Source organism: Cricetulus griseus, chromosome 5, assembly GCF_003668045.3.
Source record: "Cricetulus griseus strain 17A/GY chromosome 5, alternate assembly CriGri-PICRH-1.0, whole genome shotgun sequence".
Lineage (NCBI taxonomy): Eukaryota > Metazoa > Chordata > Mammalia > Rodentia > Cricetidae > Cricetulus > Cricetulus griseus.
The window spans coordinates 9,234,651-9,260,962 of record NC_048598.1 but is presented as its reverse complement, the minus strand read 5'-3'; the positions used below and the strand labels follow the sequence as shown (position 1 = coordinate 9,260,962).

Here is a 26,312-nt window from a genome sequence, read left to right as displayed (position 1 = left end):
TTCCATGCAGCTGTTTTTCTCTCTGCTCACAACTCCAGCTAATATATACACTCTCCTTGCTGTGCCCTTCGGAGCAGTGGGATTCTCTGTATTTAATTGTTGAGTTTGAATTTTCCACTGAGGGATCCAGCTTCATAAGAGGATCCTTGGTGCAGCTCTCCAAATCTTTTTAGCTGCATGCAATCATGTGTCTGCTAAAACCAAGGGATGAGGTGTTTGTCGGACTGATACGGGTATCTTGAAGTCAGACTCCAGCCTCAGTTTACCATTCTAGACTTCCACGTTCACTTTGATTTTGGCTTTTAAATTTTTGATTACTTTTATTTGTATGTGGGTGTTTTGTCTGCATGTTCGTCTGCATTGTGTGCCTGCCTGGTGCCCTCGGAGCCAGGAAGAGGGCATTGGATCCCATTGAACAGAGTTATGAATGGTTGTGAGCCACCATGTGGTTGCTGGGGATGAAACACTTGCAAGAGCAGCCAGTGTTCTTAACTACTGAACCATCTCACCAGCTCCCAGCGTCAGTCTTTATTATTATTATTTTTATTATTTTTTTTAGAATTTCCCACCACATGTTTTAAGAAGTCAGAAAGTTGAAAATGACCTAAAGGGAGACATTTATTAAAGGTAAATTTAGTTCCCACACCTCAGCATCTCCTGCAAGCCAGATGCTCATGACTGCTGACAACCATCATTTTAGAACTTGGCAATGTCAGACCTGGGGAGACCATTCAGCAGGTAAGAACGAGATGCTCAAGTAAGAAGACCTTGGACTCCCCAACACCCACACAGGAAGGTCAGGCAAGGCTGCCTCAGCACCTGTAGCCCACTGGGCAGAGGAAGGAGCACCACCTGGCCCCAGAGTCAGAGAAACCTTGTCTCAAAGGAGTGAGGATGAGTGTGACTGGTCAGGAAAATGTCGTCTTCCTCTGGCCTCCATTACACACAGGCAGTGTGAGCCACACACCTGCACATGTGCACATCACACACAGGCATGGGCAGGCACACACACACACACACACACACACACATATACACACATACACACACATACACACATATACACACATACACACATACACACACACACATACACACACACACACACACACATACACACACACACACACACATACACACACACACACATACACACACACATACACACATACACACACATACACACACACATACACACACACACATACACACACATACACACACACACACACACACACATACACACACACATACACACACACACATACACACACATACACACACATACACACACATACACACACACACACACACACATACACACACACATACACACACATACACACACATACACACACACACACACACACACACACACACACACACTTAAGCAGTGTGAGGAAAGGACTCTCTCTGGCTCTGCTGTTCTCTCCAAGTTGTAGACCTGATTCTGATGTTTATTGTGTTACTATATTTTCCCCCCTCTAGGTAGCTTGTTTTCTTGTGTTTCATGTGTGCCAGAACTGGTCAAGGTCCAGGCCTGCATAGCAGTCAGTTCTAGCAGCTCTGTTAGCACAGGGTGATGTATACAGACGTCCCCCTATGTGACTCGGATCCTTCCTGGGGAGTGAAGCTTAAATCCTCTGTGGAACTGCAGGGTTTAGCAATGGTGTCCGGGCTTCAGACTTGTGGAACTTTTCTATACAGTGAGGGGAGAGGGGTAAAGGGAAGGATGGGGACGAGAGAGGAAGAGAGGGGGAAGAAGGGGAGGAGGAAAGTTAGGAAGACGGGAAGGGAAGAGGAAGGGGAGGAGGGAGAGAAACAAGAGAAGGAAGGAAAAAAGGAAGAAATGAAGGAGAGAAAACACTAAGTATCTTTTCGACTTTGTGTAGACAGAAGTTTCTGTCCCGCCTGGTCCTGCAGCTATTACACTGAGGCTTATATTAATTATAAACTGTCTGGCTGGTGGCTCAGGCTTCTTATTGGCTAGCTCTCCCTTAATTATTAACCCATTTCTATAACTTATGTTTCTCCACATAGTCTTGGCTTACCAGAGAATGCCGGGGTTCCCTAACTTTCTGGTAGCTACATGGCGTCTCTCTTGAGACTCCTCTCCTCATTCCTCTCCCCAGCATTCTCCTAATCTGGTTGCCCCACCTATACTTCCTGCCTGGCTACATCCTACCTGTCCATTGGCTGAAACAGGTTTACTCATCAGCCAATAAACATATTCACAGCATCCAGTAGGGCACCCCCATCATCCTTGTACCCCTGTTTGTGGCCCACTCTGGTAACTTCATTAGCCTCCTTCACAACCAGCGGGTCCTGTGTTTCTGCTTCCTCAGGAAGTGACTCCCTAAAGTTTGTTTCAGCATTAGGCTCATCATCTCTTCAAGAGCGGAAGTTGTCTGGGACTTTCGAAGCTCGGAAGTGTTCTCTGCTTCTCAAGGCTGTCTCCCCATTGCGTGTCGGCTCTGAGGCTGGAGACCGGCCTCCTCCAGTGCTCTGATCTGTGCTCTCCCAAAGGCTCGGCTGGGTGCTAGTGGCCTGATGGTTTAATTAAGCTCTACACTTGGCCCCCTTCCCGCTCCACCATATGGAAGGCTGGTGCTCTTATTGGTCTGTCTTCCTCTTCTTTGTTCTTTTCTGGGTCAGACGTTTGTTTTCAAACATAGATTTTTTTGTTGTTGTTGTTTTCTAATCACAGGGAGAGGAATGAAGTCAATGTCTTATGGGTCTGCCAAAAGCAACTGCTGTCCAAACAAGTCTTGTCAGTTTTCTCCCTTGAGCTGGATATTCTTGCTCAAAAGGCATTTTTTAGTTCAACCTAATCTCTACCCTTAGGTATGATTCAAACAATCACTGCCATGCCTTGATCCCAACCAATATTCCCTGTACAGGTCCTGATAGTCCCATCTTTCTTGTTTTGTTTGCTATACCATAAATGTTTTATGCTAGTTTCCCAGGGCTTTGCTTAAATATTTTCACGTTCCACAGATACTGGTGTGTAGTGGCCACATGGCTCTCCCTGTTACTCTCTAACAAAACACCTCATATTTACACCCAAGGAATCCGCAGTTTGGGGTTTGGGAAGAGTACCGTGTGAGCAGCCCGCCTGTACTTACAGTGTCTGAGGTCTCACCTAGGACGACTCAGAAGCTGGGGTTGGCCTGGTGGAGTAAGGACACTTTATGGCTGGAGGCTGCAGTCACTTATATCTGGCACATGGTCTGGTTGGTCTTGATGCTCAGGATTGTTGGCCACACAGCCTACAGATGGCCTGTCTGTGTGGCTTCCTCATGCTAGAGCAGCTTCGGGACATGGCTGGAGGTGGCATGGGATTCCCAGCACAATTTTTGGACAGTCTAAGTTGAAGCATCACTGTCTTTTCAAATCCAAGACTGTGGTGATGAGATGGAAGGAGTGTCAAGCCCATCGCCCCCACATCTGGATGTGGGCATCAAAGTCACTGTGCAGAAGAACAGATGGAGAGGAGGCATCTTCCTTCTTTTTTTCTTTCTTGTTTTGTTTTGGTTTTGGTTTTGGTTTTGGAGACAGGGTTTCTCTGTATTGTTTTGGAGGCTGTCCTGGAACTCGCTCTGTAGACCAGGCTGGCCTCGAACTCACAGAGATCTGCCTGCCTCTGCTTCCTGAAGGCTGGGATTAAAGGCACAACGCCTGGCTAGGAGGCATCTTCAAAACATGTTCTGCACAATGAATCCTGAAAGTCCAGGATCTTATCATCCTAAATGACCCTGGGATGCTGATTCCATAGATTAAACTCAATCAATTAAACTTCAACCCCCTGGCTGGAAGATCTTCGAACTAAAGGAACAAATGGGCTGCCTTCTACACACACAACTACCCAACACAGTGAGGGGCCAGGCACGGATACTGGAGTCACACCCCAACAGTATTTATTTTAGACAGCACTCACACCTTTAGGCTGTTAATGGCTTCTGGAATCTGGTTCCCTCTTACAGGGGACAGGATGGATTGCAGTCCAGATTGCTCTCCCACATCTTGCCTTCCTGTCTCTGAAAGATTGTTTTGGTTGCCAGTCCCCAGGCTGGCCTGATCTAATTACCTCTGAAGAGTTTTCAGATATGGCCACACTTCCTTTTCTTATTTGCATTTCTGTAGATCCAGGGAAGCTATCTCTCCCTCCCGTTCAATTTGTTGGATGTTTCTGGAGGAGCAAAGAGAGCAAATGGACTTACTCTTTTGTTTCCTTTGTACCCAAGACTGAAGCTAATAACAAAAACAGTCTCAGTCAGTGAGCTACTATGACCTGTCAAAACTACTATGTGGCCTGTGGCCTACCCTTACTTTGGACCTACCTGGCAGCCCTGTTTCTGTCTCTCCATCATCTCTATCCCCACAGGCTTCTTTGGACTCTAGACACCCCTCATATTCTGTCTTGACCTGAGTGTGTTGGAGAATAACCTCATCTTCTCACTCCCAGACGCCCCACCCCGATACCCTGGGCACATCTTGCTTCAGCTATTGTCTCTCTCTAAGAGCTCAGGTCTTGTGAGCAGGCGAGTCTGAAAAGGAAGTTCTAGGAAATGCAGTGTAGGGCCTTGATTCCATGTGAGGGATGGTTGGACAGCCAATAGGCTGTTTCTCAGGTCACTATGCCATTGAATTACATTTCCTGGCCTTTTAAATATGTTGAAATTTGTAGCTAATTAGTTATAAGCCAATTAAACTAATTAGGTTAATTGGACCAAGGGGAGATAGATGACTTTTATGAAAAATGTAATGTTCTAAATACCTCTCAAATAGATTCTACGATGCTGCTTAGTGGAAGTCAAGCTCTGGGGAGGTTGACGGTGAGTCGGGAGTGGGGGGGGGCTCCCCGTAGCTTTTGTCATTTTACTTGATTCCCCATGGAAGAGAGGGATGCCCCATGTCTAGATTATAAATGGGAACAGAAATGGCATGCTGGCTCACATCTGACAGTTGGGACTGGCTCTGAGATCTTCATGCCTCTGTAGCCTGTGTCCTTGTGCCGCCCCAGCCTGGATGTACAAAGTTAGTTCATTTGGTACATGAAGGCACTGTCAGGAGGTTTTAATTAAGTAAAGTTTTTGAGACAGGGTTTCCCTGTGTCGCCTAGGATGGTGTGAGACTCACTATGTGGCATAGGCTGACCTGTCGCCTAGGATGGTGTGAGACTCACTATGTGGCATAGGCTGACCTGGAACTCATGACCCTTCTGTCTTTGCCTCGCAAATGCTGGGGTATACAAGCATTCACCACCACACTCAGCTAACAGGGATTACTTGAACAGTTATTTCTCATAATTTCTTGGGCAAATGGCCATTTTCATTTTTGTGTAGTCTAAAGTTTCAGGGAAGTCCATCAGTCGAAGAAAGCTGATGGTATGAGTTATTTCTGATGGCTTCAAATAACAAATGAAATCTTTTTGTAAACTATGACACAATATAGAATTTTACTTGTCCTTGAAACTATTGAGAGGTTTAGAATGAGCACCAAAGTGGCATTTTGTAGGCACAAGTTTCTGTCCCACAAGCCACTCCCAAGTAACCACATAGAGGCTTAATAGTAATTATAAATGCTTGGCCAATAGCTTGTTACCAGCTAATTCTCACATTTAAATTAACTCATATTTCTTATCTGTGCTTTGTCATATGACTTGGTGCTTTTTCTCAGTACGACATGCCCATCTTGCTTCTCTCTGATAGTCCAGCCTCCGCCCTCTCCTTCCCAGCATCCTCAGTTTGGCTCTCCCGCCTAACCTTACTCTGTTTAGCTATTGGCCAGCCAGCTTCCTTAATAAACCAATCACAGCAACATTCACACAGAGTGCAGGAATATTCTACAGCATTTTCTACCTTTCTCTTTAAGTTTGAAGATTCTCCTTCGTTTGAATTAGAAGTAGCCTCATAGCTGAACCGCACTTCCCAGTACACATCACATGACATCAGTGAGTAGTGTTGACCTCTGAATGGGAAGAAGGTGTTTTCTAACTTCCTGGTTTGGGCTCTAATGCTCTCCTCCCTTTCCGCCTCACCATGCCCACACCTCCACAGGCCTTGGTAGCATTTGGCATGACAGTGACTGTTAGTGACTCTTCTCTGCTGTGAACTATACCCGACCGAAGCACCTTAGGGAAGGAAGGGTTGGTTTTGGCGTTGTGGTAAAGAGGCCATGTGGCAGGAGGTAAGGCAGCTGGGCTCGGAGCCCACAGTCAGGAATCAGAGAGAATTTGGTGCTGGGACTCAAACCACTTTCTCCTTTTGAAGCAGCCCAGGACCCCAGACAGTGGAATGGCGGTGCCTAACTTTCTACCTCAACTGACCCAGTCTAGATACTTCCTCATATGAACAAGTGTTTCCTAAGTGATTCTGGATCCTCGCAAGTTAACAAGCAATATCACCACTGTAGTGGCTTTCTGGGGCTGCCCTTGTTACCTGGCAGAAGGATGAGGCCTCCAGTCCAAAGCCAGTGCTGGTAATCATGAGTGAATCCCAGGTAGATGCTCTGCTCTCCAGTGAAGACGGGCCAAAAGGACCATTTCAGCTGCATCAGTGGCCTGTTCAAAGCGGTGCTGACTGACTGCTCCCTGGCTTTATCCTTGTTCGCATCTCACACTTCTGTCATGAAAACTGAGTCACCATGTCAGCTCAAGAATCTCTCACATTTAGTGTTTTCTGAAATACTTTGAGGAAAACCCTTCATCATCCTGGTGCTCTGTACAAATCTATGCCTAAACAAAAAAACAAAAAATCAGGTCAGCCAGGGATATGCACAGCAGTCCTGTATTCCAACCACCCCACCACCCAAGAAAAAAATCTAGCCAGGTGGTAGTAGCACAGGCCTTTAATCCCAGTACTTGGGAGGCAGAGGCAGGCAGATCTCCGAGTTCAAGGCCAGCCTGGTCTAAAGAGCAAGTTAGTGACTAACATGGGCCCCAGTATCTGTGGAAGTATTGTCATTCTGATGAATTGTTTCCTATAGTTACAGGGATTTTGAACCATCTTATTCGTTTTTAAGTTATTATTTGTGGGTATGGGGGCACAGCATGCATGTCAGAGGACAACTTGTTGGAATTGTTTCTCTCTAGGTTTGTTTGGAAGGTTGAACTCAATTTAGCACTCTTGCTTGTTTGTGAAGGACCTTTACCTGCTGAGCCATCCTACCAGCCCTGAAATGGTTTACTTAATGCTTATATAACTTTCTCCACTTCTTAGATGATGCTGAAATATTGAAAGAAAAAAGAAAATATTTGAAGTTTCTCTGTACGTCACCATAGACCACAGATACAGTGCTCTTAACAGAGGATCCCCGATAGCCTGGCCTCTCTGCCCCCTAAAATGCATCAGACAAGCTAAAGCTCTGAGTCTTTGGTGAGAGGAAATACCCACCTCCTCCATGTTGGATTACCAAACTCAGGGGAGGGGTTGCCCATGAACACTCACTTAGAGGTGAACCTTCCTTATGGATTTCCATTCCCTTATGTGAGTCTCATGTCAGCCCCATGAGTTAGACGCTGTTACAACTGTAACCCCAATGAGGAAGGAGAAGATAGAGGACCCTGCCCAGGTCACATGACTTGTAGCAAATAGTAGAGCTCAGATTTAGTTCCAAGTGAATCTAACTTCAAGGACCATGATTGATTTATTTATTTGTGTGTATTGCCTCTCTCTCTCTCTCTCCCCCTCCCTCTGTGTGTGTGTGTGTGTATGTACACATGGGTGTAGGCCATGGTGCTCAGGTGGAGGTCAGAGGACAATTTGTGGGAGTCAGTTCTCTCCTTCCACCATGTAGGTCTCCAGGATTGAACTCAGGTCATCAGGCTGGGTGCCAAGTCCCTTTACCTGCTGAGGCATCTTACTAGATGCCTTAATTACTTTTAAAGTCACATTTAAAAATGGATATATAAAATCATAATGCCACAAAGAAAGAATTTTGAATATAATAATCGCCAAACTTATGAACTGCAAAGCATCAAGTTTTGGGTCATCAAAAAGGGATTTTATAAACCCAGTACTGGGAAGCAAAGATAGGCAGACTGAGTCTGAAGCCAGCCTGGGTTATACAGCAAAACCCTATATCAAAGCAAAAACAAATAAAATGCTAATTTTTTAGACAAAAGGATTAAAAAAGATCAGTCTGGTATAAGTGAAGAAAATAAGCTTTGGATATTCTGTGCCTAGGTTAGAACTCACACCTGTCATTTACAGGCTGCGTGATCTTGGCTTGGTGGCCTAAAAACTCCAGGTTCCAAAGTCTTCAGAATCAAAACAGAGCCTTTTGTAATAAAAACATTATTTAATATGTTCAAAATACTGCACGAGGGTACTAGAAGCTGGAATGAGACAATACCTATAAAGTACTTGGTCCAGGGCTACAAATAAGAGTTCAATAAACAAAAAGCTGTTGAAACATACACTGTAAGACAGCCCGTGTCTGTCAAGTAACTTAGATAGGGCATATAATGTAAGTCAGCCACAGCATTTTCCGGGGCTGGGGAGGGAGATGACCCAGTCAGCCATGTGCTTGCTGTGCAAGGTGAGGACCGGAGTTCAGTCCCCAGCAACTATGTGAAGGTGAGGCACATCCTGAACACTGGATGGTCTCAGCGGGGGCGGGGGATGGAGACAGGAGGATCTCCGCAGCTCCCTGCCAGCCAGCCAGGGAGTATTGGGTTCACTGAGGGACTCTGCTCTCGCCCCTCCCTCACCCGCCCCCCAAAAGTGGAAGTCAGTCTTACCACATGAGTGTACATGTGCACACACACCTAGCAAACATGACATGTACACACACACACACACACACACACACACACACAAACACACAGTGCCACATACGCCCCTCACTTTTCTACAGTGCATTTTACTAGCAGTATCTGAACACTTACCCTCTCCTTATGGTCAGGAACTGACTGAGGACAGGGACATCAGACACCACAGACATCTCCTGGTCCTCAGCCTCTGGCTTTTCTTAATGTATTGCTCCAGGGCCCGTGACACAATTCTTATCTGCCTTTGCCTAGGAGAATGACTAACCAGGAGGCGGGAGTGATATGTTTCTGCTGATTTCTGGGTTTTTTCCAGCTGTGAATGAACAAGAAATACAATTAGCCAGGAACACTTTAGCCCTGCTGGGTGAGTTATAAAAGGCCCCACTGCTTGTGGGGCCTTTTTTTTTTTTTTTTTTCAGTGCTGGGGTTTGAACCCAGGGCCTTGCAAGTGCTATCCAAGTGTTCTACCACTGAGCTATTATATTTTCAAGTCCCACTCTTGCTGTCATATGTCAAATATTTTAGAGGTTTCATAATTTGAAGACAATGTAAGTTATATACTGGGAAGAGTACTTGGACACATCCCTGGTATATGTTAGCATTTTATCTATTGACCAATGGTGAATTTTATAACATGTGTACTGCACTACAGCTAGTCACACTACCAATTATAATCATAGCATTTATTGAGTGCTTACTGTATACTAGATATCGGCTATATTTACACACTAATTTGTTTAGTCCCAGTTTACAGTAATGAAAACAGGCTCCGATGATTAAGGGACTTGTCCAGTCCTCTATAGCTTAAAAATGTCATTGTTTTATACCTTCTTATTTCTTCTACATAATCGATAACTTTTTGTTTATTTATTTAGAGAATTTCCTCAAGTTCTCAGTGTGGCGCTATTTCTCCTGGAGGTATTTATTTAGTTATTCAAAGACAAGTTCACGCTCTGTGTAGGCCAGGTTGACCTGTCCCAGCAGTCCACCTCCCTCCCCCTACCAAATGTTGGGATTACAGGCTTGAGCCATCTGCCTGTCTGAAAAGGGAGTATTAATAAGCTCCTTGCATTTGGGGTTTATCTAGTAGTGAGGTAGGACCTTCAAATCGGGGATATTTGAACAGCAATGAAAGGAACCTTCAGAGGTTATGGAAAACATGGAAGCATTTTTTAAGATGAAGACAAGTGGGGCTGGCAGCCCCGGTTAAACACAGCAGGGAGGTGTTGGAAAGATGGTTCAGCAGATCAAAGGGTTTGGCACCGAGCCTGATGCTCTGAGTTCAATCCCAGAGACTCGCTACCACGTGGGAGGAGAGATCCACTCCCCAAAATTGCCCTCTGACCTCCACTTGCCAGCCATAGCCACAAATTTAATCGGAATTATTTCTTAAATGTTTTGCTAATGGATTCCAGTCTCAAGCTAATCCTCTGGAGCGGTTGAGAGGAAAAGGCCTGCACTACTATGACTTGATTGGGGGGGGGGGGGCTCTGTGTTTGTGGGAGGCACTGTATTCGTTTTCAAGCTCCAAACAGCTGAATCCCCCGAGCGGGTGGTGAAAGCTCATGGGGAGACAAGGAGAGCCGTTACTCTGTTTTGCCTTCAGACCCTTCATAAAAGAAAAGTGAGCACAGCCCCCCCCCCCCATCCACACCCCACTGAAGTGACCCAATACCCTTTCTGAAAGGGCTGCTGTGCGGGGTATCTGGACATGTTCCCTTTGAGTGACCGTCATCTGGAAGCGGGCCTGTTTGGAAGAAACGATTTGGGTCAATCAATTGAACTAGGAGTATCGGGTCATCTACGGGGTCAGTAGAAATTCTCTGCAGCACATTATGAAAGGAGACTGGCTTCTTCCATGGCCTTGTAGCTAGCACAAAGTATCCGGGCTTTGGGGTGCTGCGGCAGCGTTCCGCGCTTGTGTGCACACCGGTGTGGCAGCCATGTGCCCTGGGCTGCCCGCCTTTTGCTCCTCTATGGAAAGATCATCACGGAGACCCCCCCACCCCCACCCTACCCCCAGAGGAGGTGGGGGTACTGTGCCGTGAGGGAGTAACAGTAAGGATCCGCGCTCTTTGAGAAGAGGAGGAGAGGATAAAGGGCTTTGACGGTGGGCTCAGGAATGGGGGGTTACGTGAAGAGTGAGATACCATTTTAACCGAGGGAAGAGCAGGAAACGCCTTTAAGGGCAGCTGACCCCACCAGCCCATATGGAATCTGCCCTGCGACTCGCGTCTGGGCACGTAGGCACGGGTGTGCAGCGATCACTCCCACTGCAGCCCCGGTCCTTATCAGCGGCGGTCACAGATCTGTAGTGGCCCGGGGTGGGGTGGGGGAGCTGGAGGAGAGGGGACCAGCGGGTGCATCCCGCCTCTCTGTGAGGGTGGAGGTGGGGATCCAAGGAGATTGGCATCCCGATGCGCCCCTCCTCCTCCCGGCAGCTCTCCTCTCCAACCCAGTCCTAGAAGGAGACACAGGCCGGTGGCCACCTGCCAAGTCAGGCTTGGGCGGCGAGAGAGGAGGGGCAGGGGCCCCGGGAGGTGGCCTTTGCGATACCGGGGCCACTCCCGCAGACTCTGGCCGTGCGGGCGCGAGCTGGCTGTACAAAAGGCCCCGGTGGGGCAGGGCGGGCCTGCGGCGGGCGGTGGGCTCCAGACCCCCCACCTGTTGCGGGGCGCGGCGGGCGGGCTGCAGAGATGGGCCGCTACTCGGGCAAGACGTGCCGGCTGCTGTTCATGCTAGTGCTCACCGTGGCCTTCTTCGTGGCCGAGCTGGTGTCGGGGTACCTGGGCAACTCCATCGCGCTGCTCTCGGACTCCTTCAACATGCTGTCCGACCTGATCTCGCTGTGCGTGGGCCTGGGCTCCGGCTACATCGCGCGGCGCGGCTCCCGCGGCTCGGGCGCCACCTACGGCTACGCTCGGGCCGAGGTGGTGGGAGCGCTCAGCAACGCCGTCTTCCTCACCGCGCTCTGCTTCACCATCTTCGTGGAGGCCGTGCTGCGCCTGGCGCGGCCCGAGCGCATCGACGATCCCGAGCTGGTGCTCATCGTGGGCACCCTGGGCCTGGCGGTCAACATAGTGGGGCTGCTCATCTTCCAGGACTGCGGCGCCTGCTTCGCGGGATGCGCGAGGGGGCGGCGGACCCGCCCTCCGCAGCCGCAGCACCAGGGGGGCCCTTGTGGCGCTTTGGAGAATCCGCAAGGGTCTGTGGCAGCCGCAGCCCCCGGCTCAGACACAGCAGTGACTCTCCGGGGGGCCTCGGCCGGAAGAAAGCTGCAGGAGGGCGGGACCGTGTTCTCGAATGTAGCAGGTGCCTTTCGGTTGCATCCTTCTGGGCTGGGACCACTTTGTCCTCCTTCCATCCTCCCTTTTCCCCAGGCATCTGGTCCCATTCACTCATCCACTCCCTCCTTTGCCTTTTGTTTCCTGACTGTTAAAATCCTCTTCGCAGCTTGTTCTGCCCCTCTTCTAATTTAACTTTCCTTCCTCCCCTCCCGCCTTCTGTTCTTTCTTCCTTCTCTGCCTTCTTTCTTCTCTTCCCCCGTTTCTCCCTCTCTCCTTTCCTCCTTGACCCTGCAGCCCTTATCCTCTCCCCTCTCCTTGTGGCAGTATTGATCTTGGAAATCGATTCTTACTATTGGGCAATAGAGAACACTCCCCATTCCTCCCCTTCCCTGCTGGATTTGTTTTCTGCCTTGACATATCAATGTCAGGGCTCCCTTCTGCCCCTTGGGTATTGTGGGTTTGGGGCATACGTGTAGGCTTATACTTGTCCCGTTTAAAACTTGAAAAGTGTCTGTGAAATCCAAGGGCGGACCGCGGGCTTACCCTGGGTTGAAAGGCACCTGTATGGGTTGAGTGTGGGAGAGGCGGGGACTCCCGTATGCTAAGAGAAATTGAAAATAACAAAACTGCATTTTGAGTTCATTGGTTCTTTTTGTTTGTAGAACTTATACACAACACAAGGTTTCTTCTTTGAATGCAGGTGATTCCCTGAACACCCAGAATGAACCAGAAGAGACTACGAAAAAAGAGAAAAAGTCTGAAGCACTGAATATCAGAGGTAGGATTGTCTTTGGGCTAGCTTCGAACCCTTTCCCATAGCTAATGGGGCTGTGCTGCAGCAGTGACTTCTGTCCAGCTTTCTGTAAGGCAACCGTGTGTTGGAAAGTAGGTCAGTCGCCTGCAGACTATGACCCTTTCTCTTGCCTAATCATTGCATTGATTCTGAGGGAAAAACTAGTTGCTAATGATTTATCTTTGCTCTAATTAAGCCATGCTACTGCTGCCTGTTCACAGATCAGTGCCATGTTTTTCTGAGTTACACGTATGTGTCATGTTCTCCTGAGTTCCACATATGAGTGGTGTGTTCCACTGAACCCCAAACAAGAGTGTTACATTCTCCTGATTTCCACATTATCAGTGAAATGTGTTCCTGAGCTCCATATGTATATATCATGTTCTCCCCATAGTCACATATGTATCATGTTCTCCTCATAGTCACATATGTATCATGTTCTCCTCATAGTCACATATGTATCATGTTCTCCTCATAGTCACATATGTATCATGTTCTCCTCATAGTCACATATGTATCATGTTCTCCTGATCCACACATATCAATGCCATGTTCCTCTGACTTCCACGAGTCATGTTATTCTCATTCCATATATATGACGTGTTCTCCTGATGTCCAAGTATCAGTCGTGTTCTCTGGACCTCCACATTATCAGCAAAATGTTCTCTTGATCTCCACATGTGAATGCCATGTTTTCCTGATTCCCACATAGCAATAGCATGTTCCCCTGGCCTCTACATATGTGTCATGGTCTCTTCAAATTCACACATGTATGAGTTCTTCTGTTCCCTACACATCAGTGTCATGTCTCCTGATGTCCACATATGGTGTCATGTCTCCTGATGTCCACATATGGTGTCATGTCTCCTGATGTGCACATATGGTGTCATGTCTCCTGATGTCCACATATGGTGTCATGTCTCCTGATGTCCACATATAAGTGTCATGTTCTCATGATCTTCACATATGTGCCATGTTCTCATATCTACATATGTATCATGTTCTCCTGATTGCCACACATCATTATCATGTTCTCATGAGTTCTATAACTCAGGGCCAGGTTGGTCTGAGCTGATCTCCACACATGAGTGTCACATTGCTGCTATACTTGCTTTGCTACTTTCATGAGTATTACTGACATACAGTGCATTCTATTTATTTAAAAAGAGTGTGTGTGTGTGTGTGTGTGTGTGTGTGTGTGTGTGTGTGTGTGTAATGCTGGGCATGCAACCCAGGGCCTTGTACATGCTAAACACACATTGTACCATGGATCCATATCCAAAGCCCCACTACAGCTTATTTTACCTAGCTATGATTTGCTTGTGTTTGAGACAGGGTCCTTTTTTTTTATATATAGCCATGGCTGGGCTGTACTCAGTATGTAGTACAGGTGGTCCTTGAACTTGTGGCATTCCTCCTTTCTTAGGTCCCTCACTGCTGGAATTACAGCATATTTACCACTATGCTTGGTGATGACTGTGATTTTGCTAAGGGTGGAAAAAACCCAAGTTGGCCCACTACCTAAGCCTGTGTGCCTTCACTCAGTGGGCAACTCTGACAGCAGCCAGTACTGTTGTATGTTTCAACACAGCTAGGGGGAAAGGCTCTGAGTACCTTTTTTTTTTCATAAATAAAAGGAAAAGAAAGAAAGGTTCAGGAGACTAGATATTTGACCTACTATTGCATAGTATGTTCATGTATCAGAATAGCACATGGAGCTTGGCTTCCTGGTTCAGAACAGTTGCCTCAGCACTCCAGAGGCTAAGGGAGGAGAAGTGTGAATTGGAGACAAGCCTGGACCATATACCGAGCCCCTGTGTCAAAACAGAAAAAGGAAAAGAAAGGAACAAAACAAAATTCCCCCAAACAAATCAGAACAATCCCCCAATATGTTCAGTTTTTTCAGTTGAAATGAAAGTTTTCCCTCCCATCCTGCCAGGAAACTGTGACACACACTCTACACTTGCAATCTTCACCCCATCCACAGCTTTCTTTTCCGCTGAAGTTCATGATGGTTTGGGTCCTAAATTCTGCTTAGCAGAGTTTAGTCATCATTAGGATGGAATGAAACAGAACAGAAAAGAGAGATATATCGGTTCATTTTCCTGCTTCAACTTGTATCTCCATGTATGTTGGGATGCAAAACAAACTTTTAGTGTAGACTGTGGGAACCAGAAGTGTGAGAGCCAGTGTTGTGTGGGATTCTTAGTGGCCAAACGTGGGAACCCTGGGGTGGGGCCTGGAGCCTATGTAGGACAGGATGCAACAGCCCTCTATCCATACTTCCAGAGGCATCCATCTTCCTCTAACACTCAGATTCATACTCTGTAGTCCAGGTTGGCCTTAGCTAGCCAGGATTCTCCTTAAACTCCTGGGTGCTTGGATTACAGGCCCGAGCTGTTGCTCTGACTTTCCCTTCAGGCATGTGTCTTTGAGCTCCACTGTCTGCCTCTAAGTGAGGGCATGACCCCAATTAGACTTAATGAGATAGTGGCATTAAGAATGAGAAGGAGGGCTGGAGAGATGGCTCAGAGGTTAAGAGCACTGCCTGTTCTTCCAGAGGTCCTGAGTTCAATTCCCAGCAACCACATGATGGCTCTTAACCATCTATAATGAGATCTGATGCCTTCTTCTGGCTTGTAAGCATGTATGCAGGCAGAACACTGTATATATAATAAATAAATATTGAGAATAAGAACAACAACAAAAAGAATGAGAAGGAGACAGTAGGTTTTCCTGTTTGAACAGTAACATTTGGTGCTGTCGCCAAGAAAGCAAAGGTTTCCTTGGCTCCTGTCAAGAGTAGGGCAACTCTTGGGAATGTTCTGAATTTTTCTCCTGTGGCTGGGAACAGGGGCTGGCGAGGATGGGGATAGAATGCTAGACAGTGGGACTGTCTTATGTATATATCGAATTGGTGTCCTGTTGCTTTATGTAACCACTCAGTAAAAGGCAAGGGGACAATGCCATTTAACAAGAGTGTCACTCAGAGGCCAGGAAGTGTGAGCAGCTCAATTCAAACACCTTCCAGGTCTGACCATTCGATCTCCATGAGCAAGAAGTTAGCAATTGGAATTATTATCAGTTCTACTGAGTGAACCTTTTGGATAGCTGGGGTGGCCAAGCAGACCCTCCTAACTACATATTTTCTTCTAGAGCAGTCCTTTGACAACTTCTAAATGTGTTCAAATCACCAGGGCCATCTTGTTCAAACACCCACTTGGATTTGATGGCTGTGTGACCCCGGGCAAATCACTTAGCCATTCAGTGCCTCAATTTACCCCTTTGTAGAGTGGAGAGGGAATCTCAGCTGCACTCTGGGGGCGAGGCTCCCCTCCTCCTGCCTCTCCCTTTTACTCTGGTTTCCATTAGCACTGTTTGACGTATGGTTCATTCCTGCGCTGTATGTTTTGCTGTTCCTATGTCTTCTAAGAGACTGTTTTTTTCAAGTTTAGCTCTTTCCTTCCCATGAGAACTGACTGCTGCTGCTGCTGCTGCTGGCGGTGGTGGATGGTGGGAGTACTGGGTGTATTTTAATCACACCATGAGCTCTGAAAGTTCATGCACCCTGACCAGAGACCCCATCCATATATGCTCAAGCTTGGCGGTTCTCTCGGTGACTTTGCTGACTGGTTTTACTCTCTGCATTTCTAAGCATACATAGCCGAAGTTCAACACTCTTGTTTTACACTGGGTCTTATTATATAGTCCTGGCTGGCCTGGATAACTCACAGATTATCTTTCTGCCTCTGCTTCCAAATTGCTGGAATTAAAAGTGTGTCCCACCACACACTCTTTTAGGGCCAAATACCCTGTCCAGCAGCACTGTTTGGCCTGGCACACCTCCTACCTCCAACATTGTCCTGCTGGAGTGTCACCCCACTGCTTCTGTAAAGTATCAGATGCTGGGTGGCCTTTTGGATACTCTGCCTTTATGGCCTGGGCAGTTTCATAGTTTTTTTAATTTTTGTTTTTCTCAGACCGGGTCTTAATATGCGCCCCAGAAGCTTCTTTGTAGCCCAGGCTAGCCTGGAAATCCCCATGTAGCCCAGGCTGACCCTGAATTTTCCATCCTTCAGCCTCAGCCTTTTGGGTAGCCGGGTTGTAGGTACCTGCCATCATGCCCAGGCACAGATAATTTTTTTTAAATCATATTTATTTATTTATTTATTGCATGTACAGTAAATACATTGTATGAATGTACATACATACATGTGTAGGGGTCAGAGGACAACTTGCAGGAATGAGGACTCTACTTTCTACTCCCTGGGGCTTGGGGATCTAACTTCAGCCATCTGGCTTGGCAGCAAGTGCCTGTATGTCTGAACCATCGCCATGGTTTTTTGACAGGGGTCCTTAATGTCAACCTGGTGATTTAAAGCTCCTGATTGGTGTGATTCTGTGGGGTGTGCTGGGTCATGTGAATGATACCCCTTTCTCAGATCAAGACAGGACCCATGTGAGGTTGAGACTCTTTCTAACTTCTTCTTCTTCTTCTTCTTCTTCTTCTTCTTCTTCTTCTTCTTCTTCTTCTTCTTCTTCTTCCTCTTCCTCCTCCTCCTCCTCCTCCTCCTCCTCATCCTCCTCCTCCTCCTCCTCTTCCTCCTCTTCTTCCTCCTCCTTCTCCTCCTCCTCTGATTTCCAGGAGCAAGATTCTGGTGTCCTTTCAGGAATGCAAATACTTGGTGTCTACATTTTTAACCCCTCTGGCCAGGTTTTCACTGAATTTACTAAATTCTAACTTAATGTACATCTACAGCCCAGATCCTCTTTGCTGAAGATTTCGTATTTTCTGCAATGAATTGACTGAGACCTTTAGAAGCCACAGCTTTAACCCTTACACGTAGAGTTTTAATGTTATGTGATTGTGACAAATGGCTTTTTATTCAGGGGGAACTTCAACAGCATCTCTGCTCTCCAGACCTTCTAAAACTAAGTGCCATGGAGATAGCAAAAGGCCAGTAAGAAGTAGACTAGTGTTCCCAGGAAAAGGAGGTGATGGGGAATGTATATATTATCCTTCTGTGGTCTTTGATAGAGTTGAAGACAGATAGTTATGGTTATAGTTTGCTTCAGTTATTATAAAAGATAAGTTATCCTTCTTTTTATTTAGACAGAAAAGAGATGATGGGGAATGTACTTCTGTGTATGTTTATCTTATTGATTGTTTAATAAAATACTGTTTGGCCAATGAGGCAACAAGTTTGACGGGACTAGGAGTCAAAGAGGATTCTGGGAAATGTAGAAAAGTGGTGATCCAGGCAGGAAGTGACATAGCAAGGAGACTTATATTTAAGCAAGGACAAGCAGGAAGTGGTCCTTTTCCCCCTCCACTCTTCCTCCAGATTCACGATGTGATCCTCTGGCAAGGGAGGATGCCAATGGAAGGCGTCCAATAAGATAAGTCTTATAAAATATATAGATTTATGATAATTAAGATTGAGCTAGCAGATGAGAAATCCTAGTCATTGGCTAAGCAGCATTTGTACCTAATAAATCTCTGTGTTTTATCTGGGGCCTTAACGAAGCGAGCAGAACTCAGGCTGCTGGCAGAGACTGCCCATGTGGCAGTAGGCCCCTGAGGCTTTTGGCGGAAAGATTTATCCTAACAAGCAGGAGTAGACTGGGATTGAGGGAAGCCAGAGACCCAAAAGAACAGTTCTTCTTCTGTCTGAAACTGTATCCAAGGACAGGATGCTTGCCTGCCATTGGTCAGATGCTGGGCTCCATCCCCTGACACTGCCACCATGAAAATAGCAATAAAAGGTGATGGGACCTCCATCACGATGAGTTCATAAGGGACAAAGAAGGGGAGCCCCACCCCACACCTGACTCATGGAGTCTAATAAAGACACAAACTTTGAAACCAGGCATGGTGGCACAGTCCCAGCACAGGGACGCCAAAGCTGGAAGATTAGGGGTTTGGGGCCAGCCTTGGCTACACAGTGAGACCTTTTCTCTAATACAGAGTGAAATGAAAGTTTAAAGGAATTTAATATCCAGAGGCTTGTCTGAAAGAATATAGTACATCGTTTGCTCAGCTCTGTTTCTTGTCATGTCTTGATGGTTGTGAGGGATAGGGATGTGGCCCAGAAGGTGACAGCTAACCCAGATTCTTCCGAGGCTGTTCCTCTTCCTGGGTGGCTAGCCTGAGATTTGTTTTTTGTTTAACTTTTTCTTCCTTTTTAATTAAAAAATTGAAATTAAAATGTAATTATATCATTTACCTTTAAAAATCATTTTTATTACATCTGTGTGTGAGAGAGAGAGGGGGGAGGGAGAGAGAGAGAAAAAGAGAGAGAGAGAGAGAGAGAGAGAGAGAGAGAGAGAGAGAGAGAGGGAGAGCATATGGAAGGTAGAGGACAGAGGGAACCTACCCCAGGTAGCAAGTGTCTTCAGTTGCTTGAGCCATCCCACGGCTGTGGCAATGTAATTTTGTCTTCTGAGTAGTTGCTATTGTTATTTTGTTTATTTTAAGATGGTCTCCCTATGTAGGTTAGGCTATCCTCCTGCCTCAGCCTCCCAAATGCTGAGATCATAGTGTGCATCAACACTGAGCTTGTTTTAAAAAACTCTGACCTATCCAGTGCTCCAACAGAAAGCAGCAGGGAACGCTCGTGAGCTCGGACCATGGATCACCACGTGGCTCCAGCACATGGCTCTGGGATTTACTGATCTGCCTTCCTTCCTGGCAGGTGTTCTTTTGCATGTGATGGGAGATGCCTTGGGGTCCGTGATTGTGGTCGTCACAGCCATCATATTCTATGTTCACCCCCTGAGACGAGAAGACCCGTGTAACTGGCAATGCTACATTGACCCCAGTTTGACTGTTGTCATGGTCATCATTATTTTGTCATCTGCTTTCCCACTGATCAAGGAGACTGCTGTCATCCTGCTGCAGATGGTTCCCAAGGGAGTTGACATGGAAGAGCTGAGTAAGTGGGCTGTGTACAAATGGGGACCACAGACACTCTATGGTTATGATTGAAACATTGTTTGGTCAGTGTGTTGGGAAGCTCCCTACATCTCCATGTGGTGGAGGCGTGCTTCATGTGATTGGTGTGTTCTCCTGTATCTCCATGTGGTGGAGGCGTGGCATGCTTCATGAGGCTTGCAGATTAGGATAATAATTTACAGCTCCAAGAACTAAAGGTCCTTTGTGGCATGATTCTCAATCTTGGGCAAAACGCACCACTGGACCATTTGCCCACATAACAAAGAGACCTAGACTTTTTTTTTTTTTTTTTTTTTTTTTTTTTTTTTACCCTTTTTAATATACACCTTTATACCCTTTTCCCCTTAAGAAGATGATCTGGTTAGTTGACATGTCTGAACCAGGACATTACTTGGTAGCATGTCACACTGTAAAAAGGTTGTTTAAGGGCCCCTCTCAGAAGAGTGGAGCCTTCTCGTTTGCTTTGCTCAGATCGAAGTCAGATGCTCACCTCAGTTACATGCTTCAGAGGCTAAAAGTTTCCGAGTCTTTGAATAGATCCCTAGAAGTAGCATTCTGGTAAGTGCTTTTCATCATGCCACTAAACTAGCCCATCTGTCTGTTTGTCTGCCTGTCTGCCTATCTATCATCCACCTACCTATCTCTATTGTCTAGCTATTCATCTATTGATCTGTCAATCACCCAGCTATCTTTGATCTACATATCTTTATCAATCATCTATTTGTGTCTGTATCATCTACATATCTACTTACCATTTATCAGTTGTTTATCACCCATCTATCTGTAATCTATCTATCTATCTATCTATCTATAATCTATGTATCATCTATTATCTATCCATCCATCTATCTATCCATCCATCCATCTATCTATCTATCTATCTATCTATCTATCTATCTATCTATCTGAGATAGGGTCTCCCTATGTTGTCATGACCAACATGGAACTTGCTATGCAGACCAGGCTAGCTTGGAACAGACTGAGCACATGTAGCCCAGGCTACTTTAGAACTTCCTGGGACTGGTCTTGAACTTGCAATCTTTTTGCCTCGGGCTCTTGAGTTACTTATAGGTTAACACTGTGTGGTGTAGGAAACCAGAGGGAAGGGTGATTATGGGAAAATGGACTCTTGAGGGGCAGCTCTTCTTGTTGGCTGTGGTAAACGCCCAGCCTTGGTGGGTGTGATTACGCACGCAGTCCCCGCTCGTGGTTCCAAGCTTCCATTCCAGCGCTCACTGTTGTCTGCTCCTGTCTGTTGTAGTGAGCAAGCTCTCTAGCGTGCCTGGAATCAGCAGTGTGCACGAAGTGCACATCTGGGAACTGATAAGTGGGAAGACCATCGCTACCCTGCACATCCAGTACCAGAAGGACACGGGGTACCAGGATGCCAGCAGGAAAATCCGAGAGATCTTCCATCATGCTGGAATCCACAACGTGACCATCCAGTTTGAAGCGGTGGACCTGAAGGAAGCCCTGGAACAGAAGGACTTCCTGCTGACCTGCAGTGCCCCCTGCATCTCCCAGAGCTGCACTAAGAAGCTGTGCTGTCCCCCGGGGACACTGCCGCTGGCTCTCATCAATGGCTGTGCCGAGCACAACGGTGGGCCCTCTCTGGAGACTTACCGAAGCACAAGGGATGCTCAGGAAGTGGCCATTGATGTGTCTTTGGATGGCTGTCCGAGGGAGCAGGGACAGACTCTTAGTAAGACTCAAGAGGGACAGCACTGTGAAAACAGTACTCATTTTTAGTGGGTTCCCACACAAAATCAGACTGTCTGGACAGGTGCTTTGGGTCACCGGCTCTGCTTGTGGAAAAAGCTTTGTGGGTGTGCTCGCCGTCGGTAGGGGTCAGACGTTTGGGATGTGAGTGGAACAAGCTACTGATTTTCACGTGGCGTGTCACCCCTTCCCATTACCCCGGGCGCCTCATACTTCCCTGTGACAGTTTTAGTGTGAACGTGGGTTTTCAGGGATGTTGAAGGCTGGGACTCAGTAACTCTGACACAGGACTCAGAGTCAGTCTTGCCTGTCCTGTGGTGCTGGGGAACTGAACACAGAGCTCGTGCGTGCTAAGGAACTGCTCTGTTACAGAGATGCACCCTGTAGCCCTTGTTCTTAAACCAATCAGAACTTCTAGCTGACTCTCAGGTGAGCTCAAAGCTTAAGTGGGTGGGGGGGGAAATTAAAGCACATTAACTACGATTTCTTCTCTTCCCCTCAAAGATCATAAAAGATGGAAGCTGGCCATTTGTGGCGCTGCAGAAATAGATATTCTTAGGTCCATTCTCAGATCACCAGGAGCAGACACCTAATAAATAAATGCAAACTGCATAGTTGTTTAAGGTGGATAAACAGGATGCCTCAAGAGGCAGAAAATGCTTTCAACATGTTGAGGAGGCAGGCTTTGCTGGGGTGGAGGGAAAGGTGATCTTGGACCATCTCTTCGTTCTGAGTGGTGTGAGGTGTAACATTGACTTTCTGCTGGGAACTAAACTACAGCCATGGTGTTGCAGAAGCTTAATCGTGTAATGTATTCTTCACACTCACAAGGGTAGGGACAGGCTTCTACATATTTACTTACTTACCACTTCTGAGAGGCTCCAGGTAGGATGGCTGCCCCTATTGTTCTGGTAATGATTTCCTTGTCCACGTTTCCTCAGTCTTCTCTTTGTGTCACATTGATCCATGTAGCATTGGCCAGGAGCAGATGAATACTCCGGGGGCAGGAGAATACTCACTCCTGCTAAATAAATAAATAAGCTAGCCTGCCTTAGCTTTAATCAGGCATATTTTAAACTATTTATTATAGCTGCCAACTAGTAACTGTATGGAAAAGTTGATGCCAACCGAGAAACGAAAAGTAATTTGATTGCTGCTTTTAATGTGTTTGGTGGCACTTAGAGTGTTATGTGTGACCCATGTTAACCAAGTTTAAATAAATTGATTATGATCTGATCCAGACACAGAGCTGAACCGTATTGGTAGGAGAAAGTGCAAAATGTCTGTCATGTGTTTTATACCTTGTTTGGGCATCCTTGTTTAACCAAAGCCTCATAGGTATGAGTTGGGGATGCCTGGTTGAGGGAGCCAGCACCATGTTTCACAAGTTTCAGGGCCGAAGGAAAGTGATCTTGTCCTAGGCTAGCAGCCTTGAACTTATTGAGAAACTGCACGGGGTTCAACAGAAGTGGTGGGTGGTCACAGAAATGGCACCCACATTTTCCAGTGCAAACACCATTTTAAAGAAAACATTTTCATGGGTGGGGGGCATGGTGGCACACACCTGTAGCCTCAGCTACTCAAGAGGTTGACAGTCACTTGAGCCTAGGAGTCCAGGCAAAGCAGAGAGGCTCAGCTTTTTGTTTGTTGTTTGTTTTTAAATTATTAGCCTAAAATTTGGAGGCTGTTGGGCAGCTGTGGTCAGGAGTATAGGAAACTCTTTGTTCCTTAGAAGTTGATTAGATGTAAATCAACCGTCCAAAAGTAAATAGAAAAATGTCTAAAACCTTTCTAATTCCCCCAAGTTTATTGTCTTAGATTACATGCACTTCATAAGCTAGGAGAGGAGCAAAGACAGAATTTCTACTCTGGGCAGCAAACATGTGACAGGCCGGAGAATTCCCTAGGAGCCCAGCATGGTGATCTGTGAGCAGATTCCTACGCATAAACACTGTTTAATGCCTCGGTTGAAGCCAAAGTAGAAATTTGTCTCTAACTTCCAAATCTGAATTCATATCTTTCTGCCCTATTATTAATGGAAAAACTATAAGTTTACGGGTTTCCTGCTACTAGTTAAAGGAATGAATTTTAGTTTGCATGAAAGTAACATTCTTTAATCTCTGAAAGCATTTGTTCTGGAACGAAAATACACATAATTCCAAATAATTAAGCCCAACCTCAGAAAAAATGATCTTGATTGACATCTGCATAGCAAATTATAGACAGGAACCCATGTGAAATATGGCTTTTTGAAGATAGCCAAATTGCGTTTAATAACGTGCAAACAAGTCGAGAGGCTGCTGTGTTTTTGCTCCTTGGTTGTGTTCAGCACCTCCAGCCCTGGATGTGTGATGATTTTGCTTGAGGTCTCCTGGGCCATTGATTTTCCTGTCTTTTTAATTCTCTGAGGGCAGTGCACATTTTCCCTCCCCGAATGAGCAATCAGCATGCACCCTGTGGACAAGACAACATACTTTCTCTGAGCTTAGGCAGATAGTGACACTCAGTTCCTGTTCCTGCATGCTTGGGTTTGTTCCTAGAACCCCCAGCCCTCTTGCCTGCCCTTCCTTCCATCCTGCTTGTCTTCTTTGTTCTCCCCTAAAGTAGTGACCAGTCAAGGCTAGGGCCTTCAAGGTTTCATTGAAGCATATGCTCAACTATTGAGCTATATCCCCAACCTCAAAGACGTTTTTACAACATGCATTAGACCCTCTGTGGGACAGGTCAGGACCAGGTGTCCCGCACGCTGACTTGTCCTCTGTCCTTCTAGGGTGTTCCTTGCCCTCTTATCTTTGGTTCTCTGTGGACAACGCATCACTTCCTTCCAGCACTTTAGCACCAGTTAGTTATAGAAACCAATTGCTTTGTTTCATTCTAATCTTAGTTTTAAAAATTGGGACCTTTATTTCTTGACATTTAATTATTATTGGGTACCAATCTCCACCCCCCCCCCCCACGCAGACACACATACCCTGTAAATTAGGAACTCCAAGACTCAGTGGAGTGTGTATTTGTCTTTGTCAGGGTGTCTTTCCATCTTGACAGGCTGCATTATGAGTTGGGTGTGTCCAAGCCATATTAGATATTACATGTTATTAAGTAGAATTATTGGCTTCTAATAAAAAAAATTCCAAATCATCTCCCAAACCTATGATACCTAAAAATTCTCCTAGACATTCCCTGGGAAAGAGTTTTGTGCCTCTTTCTACTTCTAAACTACTGGCTGTAACCATATGTAACCATCGTGGATGGAACCCTCCCCCATCCCAAGCCCAACAGTGTTTAGTGTCCTCCATCCTGCAGCATTCGCTACTCTGTCTCCCAGATTGTCCTGGAACTCCCCATGCCACAGCATCAACCTCCTGAGTCCGGGGGTTACAGGCATTTAGTACCACACTTGAATTAAGATTCACTGTTAACAAGCAGTGTTTTAAAAAGTGTTTCATTGGTTGTGCTGAGGCTAGAAGCTAGAACCTTGCTGTGTGGGCATTCACACAAGCACTAAACTACCGCAAGTGCCACACATGAACTAACTCAAGGCAGCAGTTCAAGTTATCCCTGGCCACTTAGTGAGTTGCAGGCTAGATTTCAGTTTGGTTACATTTTGATTTGGGTATTGAATTTAGTTAGAGATCATTGACTAACGGAGTGTGTTCTCTATCGCTCTGTCCTTGCCTGACCGCCTGTCACCTTTTTGTGCTTCTGGGCTTATTTCCAGTCAAGTGACCATGAGCGGGGACAAGGCTATCAAACCAGGAAAGAGTTTCTTAAACAGAACTTGCATCAGACAAAAATCCTCAATGTATAGAATGTATTAGAATTTGGAGCAGCTTTGTTGTTTCCTGTCATTTCCTCCCTCCCTCCTTCCCTCCCTCCCTCCCTCCCTCCCCCTCTCTCTCTCTTTCTCTCTCTCTCTCTTCGTCCCACCCCCAGACTTTTTGTATTTACATGGAATTTTCTTAGCTAAGTTAGGAGGACTGGAGCTTTTGGGCAAGAGGTACAGAACCTACTCTGAAATGTGGTGAGTGCAATCCAGAAAAGAATGATTGTCAAGAGAGAGCCATCCCTTCTGGAGGCCTGAGGTTATGTTACAGTATTGTGGAGTTTTGTTGCTTAAAGTCTTCCTTCTATTCTCAAGGGCACCACTGCCAAAGTGTAACCATCACATCTCGGGGGGGATTGTTAAAACTTTAAGGTAAAGAGCTTCGATAACTCCTTGCCAACTGCATGTGAATCCCCACAATGATGTACATATGCATACCTGTTGCAGGTGAAACATGTTCAATGGTGCTGTAAATGAAATGGTTTTGTGGAAATTAAACAGACAACTCAAGAAGCTGAATTTGTGGGAGTCTTTGTCGTTTGTGGTGGCTAATTTGTCTTTTGCACTGGCTAATTCATTACTTAATAACGCCTGGGTCTGTTTCTCACCACTGGGACCTAGCTGGCCTGTTTACATTCCAGCTCCCCATCAGCTCCCACTGCAGCACCACAGGCCTCCTCTAATGGTTTTCCATGACTGTGACAGGTACCTGAGATAGTCAACTTACAGAGATACTATGTGTCATCGAGCTCGGAGTTCTGGAGGTTCTAGTCCACGAACAATTGGCCCTGCTGTCTGGGAGCCCGAAGATAGGACAGTGCATCCTGCTGGGAACCTGTGGTGGTGACAATAACTTCTCACCTCATAGCTGGGAGCGAAAAAGAGAGGAGTAGAGCCATGTGCTCACTCTTTGCTTTACTATCTTACCCCAGAGCCCAGGGACTCTTAGGCCCTGCCTCTAA

At 46.3% G+C, this 26,312-nt stretch overlaps 1 protein-coding gene across 2 annotated transcripts in view; it reads left to right on the top strand.

The window, feature by feature from the left end:
• Slc30a10 (solute carrier family 30 member 10) overlaps window positions 1-21,557 on the top strand; it is a 31,561-nt gene extending 10,004 nt beyond the window's left edge. The window contains exons 1-4 of one of the 2 annotated variants that reach the window (XM_027418741.2): window positions 11,470-12,085; window positions 12,761-12,838; window positions 19,549-19,788; window positions 21,070-21,557. In XM_027418741.2, coding sequence (XP_027274542.1) covers window positions 11,470-12,085; window positions 12,761-12,838; window positions 19,549-19,788; window positions 21,070-21,557 — 1,422 coding nt within the window. Of the gene's footprint in view, window positions 1-11,469; window positions 12,086-12,760; window positions 12,839-19,548; window positions 19,789-21,069 lie in introns of those variants that run through there. The other variant, XM_035445660.1, reaches the window with a different exon arrangement.
• Window positions 21,558-26,312: the final 4,755 nt, after the last annotated feature.